Source organism: Vipera ursinii, assembly GCF_947247035.1.
Source record: "Vipera ursinii genome assembly, chromosome: 13".
Classification (NCBI taxonomy): Eukaryota; Metazoa; Chordata; class Lepidosauria; order Squamata; family Viperidae; genus Vipera; species Vipera ursinii.
This window is the reverse complement of record NC_139526.1, coordinates 17,803,496-17,820,831: the sequence shown is the minus strand read 5'-3', so window position 1 is coordinate 17,820,831 and position 17,336 is coordinate 17,803,496. Positions and strand designations below refer to the sequence as shown.

Genomic DNA, 17,336 nt, shown 5'->3' with positions numbered 1-17,336 from the left:
ATGAATCATTATTAATAATATTTGTCAGTCTTCTCAGGAGCGCTTTCGTGGTTGAACTGAAGCAGAACAATGTTTTACATCAAGCAATGAACAAATCGCCTGGTGGGCACAATGAGACCGTGTCAAATACCACAAATGCCACGGGGCAAAGGAGGAGTCCCCTCAGGCCCACGCACTGGAATTGACTCGCCATGTGTGGTCAAGATGGAAGATGACAATTGCCTAAGAAACCAGAGTGGGGAGAAGGAAGCCAATCTAGTTATGCTTTTCACAGGTCAAAGACATGGTCCTTGCTTTACCCCATGCCACGAGGGGAAAAATGTAGTCTTCTTTTAAGCACAGAAAGATCAAGGAACAAACTTCGAGAGGAGACTGGGCTGGCATGTATTGTACTGAACCAACAGCTCTGAAAAACTGATTCTCTTCAAACACATCTTTCAGCAAAACCAACATTAACAGGTTTGTTAACTGCCCAGAATGGCTTGCTCTGTTCTTTGAACAACAAAGAGACAGGCAAGAGACTGTGAAGAGAGCTGCAATTCTTCAGAGAGCTTAAAGATGGATGACTGAGAAAACTCCAAGTGCTTAAACCTCCTGTCCATGGTTTGAATAAAGTTGATAGCCTTGGTCATCATGGATTGAAAGACCACAAAACGAAGACCACAGAACTGAAAACTGAAGTCCATAAAGTGAAGACCGTGTCTGATGAACATTTGGAAAAAAAGGGACACTTTCAATAGAATGAGTTGCCTCCAGAAGAATATCTATCGCCCATGTATCTTCCAACCCAACAGAAATTAAGGCTGGAAATGGAAGACAACAAGATGTCGCATTTTAAGAAGCAGCTAGTTGCAATGTGAAGGCTACGAAACAATATTTCAACTCTTTTTTAGAATTTTAAAACCATCTCCATGCAGTTTTCTAGATATTTCACAGCAAGAGAAGATTAAAAAAAACACGTTGTATGTCTTCTCTCAGCTGTGACGCCATTAAAAAACTTGATTAATTGAAAGAATACGGACTGTGAGATCCTCTGACAGCCTTGGCTAAATCGTGAATTGCTAAATAGGACTAATTGATTGATTACATGCCACCAAGTCCTTGTGACTGTTAGCAACCACACAGATAGCTTCTCTCCACAACGATCAACCCCTAACTTGTTGTTCAGCTCTTCCAACAACCCCTACCACAACTGTGTCTATCCATCTTGCTGCTGTTCTTCCTTCTCTTTTGAAGTAGGAACACACTTTGTAATTATCTAGAGGTTTATTACACACATCCACACATAACATCCCCTTGGGATAAAGGATGGAAAATCCTGGGAGTCATGTCACATTTAGCAAGTGAAAGATATATTTGTGTAAGGCTGTAGGGGGCTAAACCATTTTACATGCTGTATGTATTATTAATTTTTGACAGTGGGCTTAGAAAAACCTAATTCCCCCAAATACTTTCAGTAGAGGAGAAGTTTTTTTCTCCAGAGCTCATCTTTTATTGACTGAGTCATTTTGGAGTCAATCTGTCTACTTTCGGCAAGACAAGAGTTTTAAACCTTCATTTTTCTTTTCCCCCTTTTTTGGGGTGGAATCGTGGCAAGATGATTAAAACAGGCTAATGTATGCAGCAAGGGCTCCCATTTGAAATGTAATGAATTCTTCATTTGGTCCCAGGTGGAGGGACAGAAATGGTGACAACAGCTGGGCCTTCCTCCATCCTTCCAAGGAAAGGGGGGGGGACTTTCTAGATGATAAGACCGAAGAGAGAGGGAAAAGCAGGTGGTTGTTGTTAATCTGTCTGATTGGGGAGTTATGGATGAGGTCCCCTCTATAATTAACCCACAGTAGAGAGACAGAGGGTGGAGATTTCAGTGACGTTTTACTGGGGTATGATAATATTGTACTAATAGAACATTGGAAATATTTTATTTATTTTTATTTATTTTAATTCCATTTATATCCCGCCCTTCTCCGAAGACTCAGGGCGGCTTACAAGCTTAGCAGTAGCCTTCATTCTATGTATATGCCTGCTTATTAGGGCTTTCACACACACCCCAAGCGGCATTATTACAAAGTCAGCTTAATTGCCCCCAACAATCTGGGTCCTCATTTTTACCGACCTCGGAAGGATGTAAGGCTGAGTCAACCTTGAGCCTGGTGGGACTCGAACCTGCATTAATTGCAGGCAGCTGGTGTTACTTAAGGAGGCATTAATGTTTGATTACAGGAGGAGGATGGGAATGACTGTTAGGGGTTTATTCTAAGGAATCTCAGAATTTGGAGAGGCCGTAAAGTTCTAATCCAATCCGCATTAATGCAGGAAATCCTTTGCCTCTTTAACCCCAAATCACTCCATCGTAATTGTGTTCACCCAGATAGGACAAATTAACCGAGAACTTGCTCCTCTGTGAGTGGATCCTCACTATCCACACAACCGCACGAAGGCTGCACATCTCTTTCCCGATCCACCTCCACAATCCTGCGGGTTCTTTAGCCACCTCTCTCTTCAGAAGCGCTCTAGTTCCTTTTAAAAATAACGCTCTAAAAAGATGGTCTTACAGTAGGCTTGTGAGCTTAAATGGACTCCAGAAGATGGCAGAGGACAGGAAGGCCTGGAGGAACGTTGTCCATAGGGTCGCGATGGGTCGGACACGACTTCACAGCTAACAACAACAACAACAGTAGGCTTGAGAGGGGACCAAACCCGACACCAAGGAAAGGCTTTGTAAGCATCGTAGAAAGGTGACAATTTCCACCCGAATCAGTCAATCAGAATAGAGCTGGAAGTGACTTTGAAGCCCAAGCAGGAGACCCTATCTCATTCCAGGCAAATAATTGTCCAATCTCTTCTTAAAGGCCTCCAAAGATGGAGCTCCCACAACTTCTGGTGGCAAGCTGTTCCACTGGTTAATTGTTCTCACTGTTTGGAAGTTTCTCCTTAATTCCAGGTTGCTTCTCTCCTTGATTAATTTCCACCCATTGCTTATTGTTGCCTTCTGGTGCTTTGGAAAGCACATTCCACCCCCCGCCCTCTTCGCACACCAAATCCCGAAGGTAAGTCATCGCCAAAAATTATTATTTCAGCAGCAGCAGCTTGCAAGTCTACTGCTCTCTTTCCCTCCCCAGAAAAAAAGTTTATTTAAGGAGAACTGCAAGAATCTTCTTCTTACCCCCCCTTTTTTTTTGGGGGGGGAGTTAGGAACTAATGCTTGAAAACAACTACAGAGAATTCCACTTAATCATAACACTGTAAACAAGGAAGTGAGAGCAGTATTTAAAAATATCTGAGCATGTTTCAAAATCCCCACTGATTTAAATTAAGCAGCTGTGTAATCACTGGTCCTGCAATTTTAATGAAAATTCCAAAAGGAAATGCAGATTTGATTATCCTTATTATCAAGGAAAGATAAGATCTGAGCCGAGTCGGGAGACAGCCTGCGACGCGCCTCCCCACCCCGTCGCTCTGTTGCCTGCGGTTCATCCGTCAATCCCAGGGGGGATAAAAGGGATCAGATCCAACTTCTCCATCCTTTCCTCCTTCCAGGTGGAGCTCCAGAGCTTCTTTAGAGCAGCTGATAGATCTCCTGGCCTTAAAGCTCACCACGCCTGGGAGAATAATTAGCGATTCGAGGCAAAAGTTTACCCTGGATCAAGCCATGATCAACTAATTCATATTCCACTGCCATTCTCCTTTAGCACACTTTGGGGCATATTATATACACTTAATTAGTTGGTGTTTATACAGTAATTAGGAGATATGCAACACTATCAAAGGTCTCAACAGAGCCACTGGCATTAGAGGAAGAGCAGTGACTTGTGGAGAATGGTTATCCCCCTTCAAGGAAGGTTATGAACCCGATTCAGACATTTAATGGTCCTAGCATTTTTCTCTTTCTTAGGGAGAAGTGGACCTAGAACTTCGTGGACCTTCCAAGCACTTCAAGCTACTTGCAAGATGTATAAAGGGACCCTAATGAAGGGGTGTCCATATTGGGTACTCCAGGATGCACAGGGAGAGAGGGAGGAAGGAAGGAAGGACATTTGAGATTTTTATAAAAAAAATGACTAGCATTGTAATCAAAATAAGCCAACAACTGTTGTGCAATAAAGGTAAAGGTTCCCCCGCACATGCGTGCTAGTCGTTTCCGACTCTAGGGGCCAGTGCTCATCTCCATTTCAAAGCCGAAGAGCCAGTGCTTGTCTGAGGACGTCTCCGTGCTCATGTGGCCGGCATGACTAGACGCCAAAGGCGCACGGAACGCTGTTACCTTCCCACCGGAGCGGTCCCTATTTTTCTACTTGCATTTTTACGTGCTTTCTAACTGCTAGGTTGGCAGAAGCTGGGACGAGTAACAGGCGCTCACTCTGTTATGTGGCACTCAGGATTTGACCCACCAAACTGCCGACCTCCTGATCGACAAGTTCAGCGTCCTAACCCACTGAGCCACCGTGTCCCTTGTTGCGCAATACCACACATCTAAAACCTTAATTGCAGTTTCTCACTGGAAACTAAATTATACTGACGAGGGCAATGCGTCTGGCATTATTTGTGATGGAATGTGGTCTGGGTTCCCAGGAGGGAGGGGCTGCACTCCAGACAAGCAAGCGGCAACAAAATGTGTGAGAGAGAGTGAAGACGGCTCCTCCTCAATGGTTTCCAGAGTATATATTTAATGCTGCAGGTAATCTGCTTTAGATTGGCAAGATCTATAGGTGAGGAACCAGAAAGAAATCAATAAAGAATGCAGTTCAATTAGTTTGTGTGAGAGAAAGCGGGTGAAGACAGTTCCTCCTTAATAGTTCCCAAAGTACATGCTTTATGGCGGTGTTAGCATGCTCTATTTTGGCAAGATTCTGTCTATGGGAGAAGAACAATAAAGAAATCTGCTTGGGAGAATCACCACGTCTCTTTCTTGGTTTCTGGAGCCTCTGCCTGATGGTTTTTTTAAGACTACAAAAATAATTGATAAATTGGGAGGAGAAAAAACTGCATCTGGTACTGGACACAAATGGGGGCAGCAGGAAGATCAACCATGGCTCCACATGCCAGGAATCCGGGTTTCTGTTCACAAATACATTGCCTTTGCTTCCAGATCTTCAGACCCAACAGCGAGAGCAGTTAATGACTGGATGTACCTTAAAGGAGAACGCCAGCCGTGATCAAGTGAAACTGGTTGCTTAAATGTTTGTGCACCAATCTTCTTCTTCTTCTTCTTCTTCTTCTTCTTCTTCTTCTTCTTCTTCTTCTTCTTCTTCTTCTTCTTCTTCTTCTTCTTCTTCTTCTCTTTCTTCTTCTTCTTCTTCTCTTTCTTCTTCTTCTTCTTCTTCTTCTTCTTCTTCTTCTTCTTCTTCTTCTTCTTCTTCTCCTTCTTCTTCTTTTTATGAACAGTGTCTGCTAGAAAAGCAGCCAAGGATCACCGACGGAAGGAAATATTCAATAAGGGTGTAAGGCGAACAAAATGTATTAGTGTTAAAGAGATTAACATTATTTCACGGACACTAATGACTTTCAAAATGACAAGTTTTACTCACTGCTGCCTTCTCCGCCTTAAGCGCCATTCATCTCTCTCTTCTCCCGGCTTTCGTTACAGCCTCCGCCACCGAGGGTGACTGATTCATAGCTGGCGCGCTTCGCCCTCCTGAAGCTGGCCTGCTGACTAATGGCACATGCTCCAGAGATAATATCTAGGAGCCTTGCGATGGTGCCAAGATGAAGGGCTGGTGTGAGGGTGCGACTGGCGATTGCTCAAGAAGAATGTTCTGAGAGGTGTCGTCAGATGACTGTTCAGATGTCTCTGCGCGCAAGCAGCCCTTCGGAGCCCAGATAAGGGAAGATCCCCTGTACACAGAATTCAGCACATCTTCATCACAGGTGGTGCAGGGGACACCACGCTCCAAACATCTAGATGGGTTCCTGGATTCCCCACGTGCTGTACGCTGTAGCCCTGACATGGTTTCTGAGTTTCTAATGCAGGCAATGCTAAATCCATTGAGACCAGACGCAGCATGAGAGGCAGGCAGGCAAGAGCCTGTGAGAACAGTGCCCTGGTGAACATCCTGAGGTTCCTGGAAGAGGACGGCCTGGACCTGTTTCCTGGGTTGTGGGAATCGGAGTCAGGAAAGGAACATTTTCGGGACTGAAAGTCCCACAGAATTAAATGCAGTGAGACTTTGTGGACTAGACGACTTCAGAAGAAGACTTCCCATGGTGTGGTCAGAAGATAGACACAACCATCTCCCTCAGAACTTAACAACACTCATCCTGACAGAGAACACAACACATCCCACACAGCTTCCTGTTGCGGACCTCCTTCCATTAAGTGGTGGACCACGTTCAACCGATATTTGCACGTCCACTTTTTAATTTCTGGGTACACCAGCAATAAAACCTGCTAAGTACTGCTAAGCTTGTAAGCCGCCCTGAGTCTTCGGAGAAGGGTGGGATATAAATGGAATTTAAAAAAAAAAAAAAATAAATAAAAATAAAAAACCGAAGAGAGCCAAGAACCGCCTTGCTGTGTGCTGGGAAGCAAAAAAAAAAAAAAAAGGTATCTCCACTCTCATTTGGGGATTTGAGCAAATGGAGCAAAGAAAAACGGTGAAGGAGACCCACAAATGTGCCGTAAAGACTAATGACGGACATGGGGAGCAAGGAACCGAACGGTGGAGAACAACACCCTGGAGGGTTTTTCTGGAGTTCCTTGCCTGCCGGTAAACAAGATGGTTAAAATGCATGAGGATGTCCTTTATGGCTGGACATTTTTAAGATTAAATAAATGAAGGCCCCTTTATGGCCAGCAATAATTAGCAAGGTCATATTTATCTCCCATTTAAGCTGGTCTTCTCCCTACCACACTGGGAAAGCCCGGGGTAAGGGGGAGTTTCCCACGCTTGGCCCTTCATCTACATTTCTTGCTCAATCTTGGATCAACAACGGCCTTTCCACTTGCCCAGGCCTTTCACCATCTCTCTGGGGTTGTCTTCTTCTGCCAGACTTTCCTCTGCTGCCTCTACGGCTTTAACCGCTTGATACATATCCTCTGTTCACGTTTGGTAGGGTTGCTTTTGTCGCGTTCTTTGAATCCACGTGGACATCTCACAATGGATTCACAATGAAAGAACCAAAGACCCAATTATTCTTCTTGGCCTCCAGATATGTTGTTCTTCTGTTCCTGTTCTCATCTCTTGATAATTCAAGATTGGGTTATAAACATTTCCAGCCTACAGATTCCTGTACTGTCTCATTAACATCTCGGTCATATTAATAGATCATTTTAGATCAGCATTTGCCTCTAATCTTCTGCTAGACTTCCTTTGCCATTTTGGCTTTCTTAGAAGGCAAGCAGAAAAAAAGCTGGATCACTTACTTTGGGCCATTTATTAAAAGAAGGATTCTAGGAAAGATTTATTTAAATTTATGCTGCTCTGGGTATCACTGGACTCACATGAAACACGACGAAAAGGCTCTAATTTCTTTCCAAATAGTTTTGATTCAAGCATTGCTTTTCATTTATTTTCGCCACAAAATAAAATCTGTTTGGATCAGTTTATGCATCTAGGCGCTCATTAAATCATGGGCTGAACATCCTCAGTCCCAGAACAGAGAAAGCAGCTGTTGAGGTCTGAAGTAGAAACTAAGGATGCTTTTATTGATGTGTTTGTTAATTTTGTAGCTTTAGCCCCGTGCTCAGCATCGGGAGCATCTTCAAATCGGGTTTTTCTCTAGACAGGCCAGACTTTAAAAACATTTCAAAGAGCTCAACAGGAGACAAAACTCCAAGGAATGTATCCCAAAGCTGAAGGCCATAGTTAAGAGCGTGCCAATCATTGCAACTGGGCAGCTTTAGTGTTGCTTTGATAATCCAAATAATCTATAAAGACTTGAGAGGTGATAAAACAAGTTTATTAATACAGCAATTATTTGTAGCTCAAGGTTGCACTGTGAGGTCTCTGGTGTTCTCTGAACTTGGTTGTTTCCTTGTGAATGTTTTGTGGCCCAACTAGGTAACATCATCAATAACTGCCCCAGGAACGCCGATGATGTTACTTAGTTGGGTCAAGAAACTTCTGCAAGAAAACCACCAAGCTCAGAGAGCACCAAGGTCCATATACTCCTACTCCTCCTCTTACTCCTCCCTGCAAATATCCACCCCCTTCTAGCGCTGATGATGTTTCCTAGTTGGGTCAAGAAACATCTGCAAGAAAACCACCAAGCTCAGAGAGCACCAAGGCCCCCATAATCCTTCATTTTCTTTCTCTCTCTCTCTCTCTTTCTCTTTCCTTCTTTCTCTCCTCCTCCTCTCCACAAGCCCCCCTCCCTTCTAGCACTGATGATGTTACCTAGTTGGGTCATGAAAGGTCTGCAAGAAAACCACCAAGCTCAGAGAGCACCAAGGCCCCCATAATCCTCCTCCTTCTCCACTCTGCAAACCACACTCCTTTCTAGCACTGATGGGTGTCACCTAGTTGGGTCATGAAACATCTGCAAGAAAGCCACCAAGCTCAGAGAGCACCAAGGACCCCACAGTCCTCCTTCCTCCTCCTCCTCCTCTCCACAACCCCCACTCCCTTCTAGCACTGATGATGTTACCTAGCTGGATCCCTTCCACTCCTCATTCAGCATCTCTGAACTCTCCATCCACCTTCAAACCCAGCTGACGTCACTACTCAAAGCACCTGCTAGTTGACTGTCTTCCTGCATGGATGTTGTGTATCCCAAGTCACAACAATAATAACAATAATAATAATCCTGAAAGGCTGAGCTTATGGGGGCAAGTCAGTCCCCCTTCTGCCAATGTACCTCTTGACTTTCTCTGATTAAAATATCAATCTAATTGTAGGATTTATGTCGCTCTCCTCGTTTAATATGGAAATCATCCTCCAGTATCCCACTGCTTGGAAGATGTGTTACTCTGTTTACTTGATTAGAGAAGGAATTGCTGCTCCTGCTGTCATCACATTCAGATTTAAGTGACAACTCGGCGTATCAGGATTCACATAATGCGCTCCTATGGAGCTGCCTGACAACGTCGGTGCTTTGAATGCAGTCCTTTCGTTAACCAGCAGGGCTGTCGCTTCTTGGCAGGACGGGAGGAAGACGTGGTTTAGCTTTGCAGGAATTGGATCGCATTCCTCTTTTAATAAAAGAGGCCCGCTGCCTTCAGAAGCCAGCTCTTTCCTAGATAAGCAGCTGAGGACAGGCAAAAAGCCAAGCGTTATACTTGAGTGGTTCCCCCCCCTCCCCCACGTTGCTGCAGAATTACTCTCTACTTGCAGCAGGTCTGGGAGCAAAGAGGCAGAGGAGCCCATCAAAGCCATTTTCTTGGAAGGTGCCTTGATGGTTGATACCGAGAGGAAGGCAGGAGACTCATCGAAGCCCTAGAGTTGGGATGAAAGAACTTCCTTTGGGTGTCTGTGGAGAATCTCCGTCATCCAAGGTCACGCTTGTCCCAAAAGCGCTTTTCCAAAAGGCAACTTGGACTTCCTTGGGTGTTTCCCCCCCCCCTCTTGAAAGTGTTTCGCTTCTCATCCAAGATGCTCCTTCAGTTCTGAAGGACCACCTAACGGTTAAGAAGCGTCTTGGATGAGAAGCGAAAGGTTTTTCAAGGGGGGAAAACAAATCAAGGAAGTCCTTGGATGACGGAGATTCTCCACAGACACCCAAAGGAAGTTCTTTCATCCCAACTCCAGGGCTTTGATGAGTCTCTTGCCTTCATCTTGGTATCAACCATCAAGGCACCTTCCAAGAAAATGAGACACGAATCCTGAACTGCTGCCATCTGATTAAAAAATCCCTGTGGATCGTGGCTAATTGAAAAGGTCCAGCTGAAAGGAAAGGACTCGACTCTTTTGTTAAAGGTGGGAAGCTGAGAAAGGGCCCCTTGCAGCTTCCAAGTAAGCCTAGATGAAAATTTGCCTTTCTCCTCATGTTTGAATTTTAAAAAGCCAGCACTTTCCACCCCTGTCCATCTCATTTCCATCGCCAGATGCCTTCACAAAACTCATCTTTTCATCCTTGTCTCCTGCAATGGCAATCACCCCTAACAGTAAGTGGTGACTCATAGCTGCCTTGCATTCTTTTCTCAATTCTGCTTCCTTTTTGCTGTCCAGCTGACAGACTGCCAGTCACAAGACACCAGCAGATGCCAGTTTTCTTATTTTCTGTTTTTTTTTTAACCACCATAATATGACCTCGTGGGAACCCTGTCACACCCCAGGATAAATAAGGGCGATGCTTAATCGGAAATTGGAGGCACCTCCCCCAAACAATGGGGTGTTTATTGTGATGCAAAATGCTTCGTTTGTATCTCTGGGCAGTGTGAGAATCCCAAACAAAGGGGTGTTTATGGTGACTCATACCGCTTCATTTGTACCTCTGTGCCGTAGTGAGAACCTATTCTTTGAATGACAGTCTTACAGCAGACCTAACCTGGTCTACGGTAGGGGCGTCCAATCTCGGCTACTTGAAGACTTGTGGACTTCAACTACCAGAAGTCGCCAAGGCTGGACATCCCTGGTCTACAGTTTGATATAAACTCTTGGATGGAAATACTATAGCCATCCTTAGGTTACTTCTATTTCTGCCACCAAAATCAGTGGAGGGCTATTGTCTACATAGGACCCACCATAACTTCCTGGGAAGTGAAAAGAAGTGGTGGGTCAACTCAAAGAGTTTCAGGTTGGAAGTCTTGGCGAGAGTCCTACAGCGGGGAGACATAACTCTTGAGCCATTCAAGGCCCCGAGATTCTTCATTGTGTCTGGAATGGTTGAGGAACATCTGCCAAAGGGGCTATAGGTCCTAAAAGTTGAGAGGACCTCCTACCCTTGCACCCTAACAGGCTCGCAGGTCAGCGAGATTCAAGTTTAGGAAGGACAAAACACACGAATTATCTAGCAGCAGACTGCTATGGTCTGAAGTCACTCTTAGTTAAGAGTCTGCAACGGGGAAGACTAGAAGATGGGATTCCATTGATGTCAGCTGGTTGGACACAAACAAAAGAGGCTTTTAGGTCCCTGAACGTAAAACTGCCTCGGGCTAAGAAAGAATCTTCAACAGCCCAAGAGGATTGGCATGACAGCTCTAAAGAACATTTATCTCTTTTCCCCTTGCCTTTTTCTAACCCACCGTGATCTCCAAACACAAACATTCTTTTGGTTCCTGACACATCGGGGAGCCAGGAATGGAAGCTGCCCTCCATCCTGGAGGAGTCAAGAAAACGCTCAGAAATAATATTTCGTGGTCCTGCTGCCGGTGCCAACTCTGCTCTTTCTTCCCCTTTCTGATTCCACCGACACACAAGCCTTGCCTTTCGAAGTCTCAAACCTTTTGTGCTTTCCCCTCCGCGCAACGGCTGAACAAGCGACAAATACGCAAATGCGAACCTTCACCCCACCAAAAGTTGTGACCCCCAAGCCGGTGTTTTTCAAGCACGGCAACTTGAAGATGGGCGGACTTCAACTCCCAGCGTTCCCCCCAGCCAGGCATTCCCCACCCATCTGGGAATGCTGGGAGCTAAAGTCCACCCCATCGTCAAGCGGCCAAGCTTGAGGAAACATTACACCGAATTGAAAAATTGGAGTTAAGCGAGGGAGGGTCCCCATGGAAGGGGTGTGTGTGCTGTGATGGATTACACATTCCAAGCTAAGGAGGGTATGACAAGAGGCAACACAGTCCAGAGCTGAACGGGAGACAGCGGAAGAGAATTAGGATGGCTAGAATCTCCCAGGTATATCCATTAGAGAGAGAGAGAGAGTGATAAAGATTAAATCTGGCAAGATTCTGTCTATGGCAGGGGTGTCAAACTGCCGGCCGATGGGCTGGACGCGTCACAACAAAACCGCGCCCACCCCATTGCCGGCAATGGGGAAAAAGCTCCGATACGTCACGTGACGTCGCGAGTTTGACACCGCTGGTCTATAGGATGCAAGTAAATATAGAACTGAACTTGGACCGGATTGTTCTATGTCATTCCAACATCTAAGAGGCTGCCCCAAAGAAGAAGGGGAGTCAACCTATTCTCCAAAGCCCCTGAAGGCAGGAGAAGAAGCAACGGATGGAAAGTCATCAAGGAGAGAAACAACCTGGAACTAAGGAGAAATTTCCTGACGGTGAGGACGATTAATCAGTGGAACAGCTTGCCTCCAAAAGTTGTGGGTGCTTCATCACCGGAGGCTTTTAAGAAGAGACTGGGCAGCCATTTGTCTGTAATGGTGGAGGGTCCCTTGCTCGAGTAGGGGGCTGCACTAGAAGGCGTCCAAGGGGCCTTCCAACCCTATTATTCTATTATTCTGTCAAGAAGTGTCAGTGAATTGCTTTGAATATTCTCAGGCGTGTTGACATAAACATATTAAAACATGATCAAGTAGAGCAGCTTCTATCTCTTTAACTGCTGGATGCTTTTTTGCCTCTCCAAACCCTGAATTTGTTTCAGGAATCCTTCTGATCCTACTTTGCAACCGTCTCTCGGCATTTACGTCCTTCTGGCTACCTTCTCTTGTCCCTTTAGCACTCCTTCAAGTTTTGAACTTATTTTCATTACCTGCTCTCCCGCAAAAGTTCAGACTGAATTTCAAGATCCCTTTCATCTTTTGATGCCTGGAGGGATGGCGACGTATGTTTTAGAAGAAGCGTAGCCCGGGGTTTCATAAATGCACTGTGGTGCTTTTTCAGACCACGGAGATATGACGATGTTGGGGGGAGGGGGGAAAGAGAAAGATGTGAAATTGCAATAACTACCTTTTGATTATAAGTAGGCCAGTTTTTGGTGTGTGTGTGTGTGTGTGTGTGTGTGTGTTTTAAAAAAATATCTTTGGATACGGTCCATTGGCTAATCCCACACCTGGAAGAACAAAAATTGGTTGATCTTTTGTCCTCGATGAAAAGATAAGTGGTCCACTGATGGAGGCCAACTGGAACCAAATCACTGGATAATCACTGCTTATGCTACTCACTGGTGGTCCAGCCAAGAGGCAGATTCAGTTTCCCTTCACAGATTTAGTAGAGCCGTGCCATTCTCTATGAAATCCAATGGATCTTTCGGCAGGGATAGAGCTCATTCAACTTTCTTAGGTAATGGTCCAAATGCTTCCCCTGCTAAAAATTGCAGGACAATTCTATGAGAGATGGATCTCCTAAAGCGGACCTTAGAGAAGACTTCTGCACCCGGCAGATTAGAATATGGAGATGTTGACTGTAAGAAGGATCTGTTCTCCCCTACCCCCCTTTGGGATATTTTATTCCCCATCTGAACTTTCTTCCAGCAATATTATTACCTCTAATAATAATCTCTTTTCCCAGAACAGAATGCTAGAATGGAGCACAAAAGGCCCCCATTATAAAATTAAAAGACAAACCCCAAACACTTATGATATCACTCCTGGTAATTATATAGTCGTATCAAAATCATCTACAATGGAGACGATTATATAAGAAAGATTGGGGAGGGAGGGAGAGAACCCATCTCTGTTCCACCGTTGGCCCATATTGTCAATATTATTTGATGTGTAGCATTTTTTTTTCCAAGGGAATAAGAACAATTGCTCAAAAATGCTGGAGCTTCCTTAGTGCTTCAGATTGCAGCAAAATGAGGACCCAGATTGTTGGGGGCAATTAAGCTGACTTTGTAATAATGCCGCTTGGGGTGTGTGTGAAAGCCCTAATAAGCAGGCATATACATAGAATGAAGGCTACTGCTAAGCTTGTAAGCCGCCCTGAGTCTTCGGAGAAGGGCGGGATATAAATGGAATTAAAATAAAAAAATAAAATAAAATCAAATGTGGTTTTCTGGATTTGACTTGGCAGGTTGCATGAATCCAGCCTTGTCAACTTATGGCTTAGACTAACACTAAACCACAAACACCCCCTCCCCAGTTATGTCTTAGAACTAGACTAAACGTGACATTCTTGGTTTGGGAACAAGCACACAGCCCCACGACTATCAACCAAAGACTATCCATGGTCTTAAGGTAGATGTAAGTCTCCCTCATTGCCTCGTGGCTAAAGAGATCAGTGTAGGAGATGACCAGGCTAAGCCCGAGGGAGGGCCCTAACTCATCATAAGTCATGAGTCACGGTCATTATCTCCTGCTCATTTCCTTGACCGTTAGTTGGCCAGGTCCTTGTAGAGAACTTATGCTTGAAATAAATCTTTATACTCATTTGAACTGCCCGAATCTCCTGATTTTCCCGGCACTTGACAATTGGCGATGCAACAAAGCCAACTTTGACAAGGATGCTGGCCGGGGAATTCTGGGAGTTGAAGTCTACCCATCTTCAAATTGCCAAGTTTGAAAAACTTTGCCCTAGTTGGATAAGAAATCATCACTGGATCAAAATCTTGAGGGTCTTGGCCCACCTAGAGAAGGAAGCTGCTGAAGCTCTGCCCCATTCGCAAATCCCCTTCCCCAAATTGCCATTTTCGTACCAAAGACCAGAAGAATGGGGTGGCTGGCATCAAAACTGCCGCTCAACACCCCCCCCCCGCCCCCATCTTCCATTTTTATAGGGGACAAAGCAAATGAGAAGCTTCAAGAAGCTCGGTGGCACATTGCCAAAACTGCACTACGATCTCCAGTTGCTGCTATGAAAGGTATTTAGAGCTTAGGATCACCTTGCTGTGTGGAGTCACATTTAATGGACTCTGGCACCCACATTACAGCACCCTTATTAGCTAATCTGCAAGTCTGAACCCCATTTAGCCAGGATGCGGCATAGTCCTATCCAAGGAGGTTTAATAGTGGCCAAGAAATTATTACGCCAACCCATCAGCATCACTGTACTTAATGTCTTCTTGATTATTTTTTGTTGCTGTAATTATAATGCACTGAACCTTAAATTTTGAACTGCTCTGGATTAGCACAAATATCTTAGGCATAATAAAGCCAGACCTCTATGGCTGCAGCCTCTGCAGCCGAGCTGAAAAATGTTATTCTCCACTCAGAAATCTGAGGAGCAACTTACATATCAATTAAAACAAATGGCAACGTTCTTCATGCCATTTCACTGGTTAAGTAGCCCTTGACTTGCCTTGTACTCACGCCATTTGCCGCTCAATTGCCGGCCTGCACTTTAGCGATCGGCTTATGAATTGCCTTTTTTTTACCGTCCAATAGCTAGAAGCTCCTGGGGTCACGCAGAAGAGGTTAAAAATGCACAATAAAACTGAAAAGCTGTGCTAACACACCACATTTGCTCAAATCAATTACAGACTGGGCGAGTGCACTGGAAAAGTACAGTCTTGGATGGATTAATGAGAGAGCAAGAGGAAGGAAGGAAGGAAGGAAGGAAGGAAGGAAGGAAGGAAGGAAGAAAGAAAGAGAAAGAAAGAAAGAAAGAAAGAAAGAAAGAAAGAAAGAAAGAAAGAAAGAAAGAAAGAAAGAAAGAGAGAGAGAGAGAATATGCTGGCTGGGCAATTCTGGGATTTGAAGTCCACCCGTCTCCAAGTTTGCAAAGCTTGAAAAAGACTCATTTGGATGGCTGTCAAAACAATACAAGGAGTGAATTAGGCGGATGGCGGTATCAAAATGGCTTTTGATAGCACGTTGCAAAGTCTTGCCTTTGTCATCGGATCAAGCAGCCCCACGGAGAACTGAGAAACTGATCGAATTGCAGAACTTGGCACCTACCGGCAATTTCAGGGTGGGACTGGAGATTTGCACCACCCTCCAGCTTCCCTGAGCTGCTGGTGCTGGTGCCTTCGCCATCTCCACCGTCTAAAATCCTGACCTTCTCTCGGAGGCGTTCGCATTCCTCCCGCAGGTTTGCCATCTCCTCTTGACGCTGTTGCTTGGCCAGGCTGGCTGGGTTCATGGAGAAATGGAGTATTTTGGTTCGGCTGGGGTCATGGTAGCCCTGCAAGACACAGAAGGGGCGGGGGGGGGGGGGAGAGAGAAACAGCGGGTGAGGATGGCCGAGAAGCTACGGGTCAGCAGCCAAACCATCTCTCTTGAGCCATCCCAGTGGAAAGGGCCAGCTGCAAATGAAGAGGAATAATACGTGCACCAGCCTGTCCAGGAGAGGGTTACTTTCCACCGGGTTTACTCCGTGTGTGTTGGCCATGCCGGCTGGGGAATTCTGGGAGTTGGAAGTCCACAAATCTCCAAGTAGCTGAGGTTGAGAAAAACTGGCCTCATCAAATTTGACTCTTAATTAAACACTCGAGAAGTATAAGATCGGGATAATCCTAGGGCTGGAAGGGACCTTGGAGGTCTTCCTAGTCCGACCCTCTGCCATTTCTATGACGCTCAGTGGATGGCCAATGAGTTGGGAAACCAACTCGTAGCAAACAACACGAATCTTCAAAGGGGAAAAACCGAGTGAAAGAAAAGAACCGAGGAAGGGTATTTAGAAATACCACAGACTACGAGGATTTTCACAGTCCTTTGAAGAAAACCACCACTGAGCTTCTTGAACTTCAAACCAAGTAACGAGAGAGAGAGAGAGAGAGAGAGAGAGAGAAGGAGGGAGGGAAGGAAGGAAGGAAGGAAGGAAGGAAAGAAGGAAGGAAGGAAGGAAGGAAGGAAGGAAGGAAGGAAGGAAGGAAGGAAGGAAGGCAGAATCTATCTCAAACTACACCTCTCTTGGGCTACCGCCAGCCACATTAAACCAGCTGCAAAAAATATACATATCGCTGTTTATATTTTGGCCCTTCCTTCAGGGAACAAGCCAAAGGCCAAACCCCAGGTAAACACCGATGCCTCTCCTAGCCAGCAAGGCCTGCTTAGCATCCAGCTTTAGATTTCACAGAGGAGCTTTTAACAAGCAAACGGCCAAGCATAAAAAGGCTCATTTTTTGCTCTACCTTTCCCGAGCTGGCACAGCGCAACCCCAGATGCATGCAGATTAAAGCTCTCCCCGCTGTGTTCAGTGCCCTCTAGTGTTGCATCTCCAGCCCCTCATCCTGGTTAGACAAAAGAACGTGGCTACGGATAGTAGTAGCAAGGGGTCTGCCTGCCCGGCATTTTATTTTATTTTATTTTTTTTAAAAAAATATCTTTTAAGCTATCAACAAGATGCAAAGGTTAAAGTCTTCCGGCAGCGGCCGCTGTCCTAAAACTGTCAAAAAGTGGGTAGGCGAAGGGGGTCCTTGTCTACCAAAGACCACTAGGAGGGATGGGCTGGATCTTGTAGCATAAGAGAGACGGCTTGCATTTAAGGATGCATTATTCGGCGCTGGGGGAACGGAGAGGTTCAAGAGAGCAACTCAAGATGCAGATCAAAAGACCAAACGCAACAGAGACACATTGTGGAATGGAGGAGATGGATTGCATATATTCAGAATAAATATGGGACTAAAAAGTTTCACTTAGCATTTGAATAAGTAGTGGATTTATAATGTATA

General features: G+C 45.2%; 1 protein-coding gene across 1 annotated transcript in view; it reads right to left on the bottom strand.

Moving 5' to 3' along the window:
- Positions 1–17,336, bottom strand: part of MAD1L1 (mitotic arrest deficient 1 like 1) — a 249,167-nt gene that overhangs the window by 83,486 nt on the left and 148,345 nt on the right. The window contains exon 15 of the mRNA XM_083372455.1: positions 15,622–15,847. Within this exon, the coding sequence (XP_083228581.1) occupies positions 15,622–15,847 (226 nt within the window). The remainder of the gene's footprint in view (positions 1–15,621; positions 15,848–17,336) is intronic.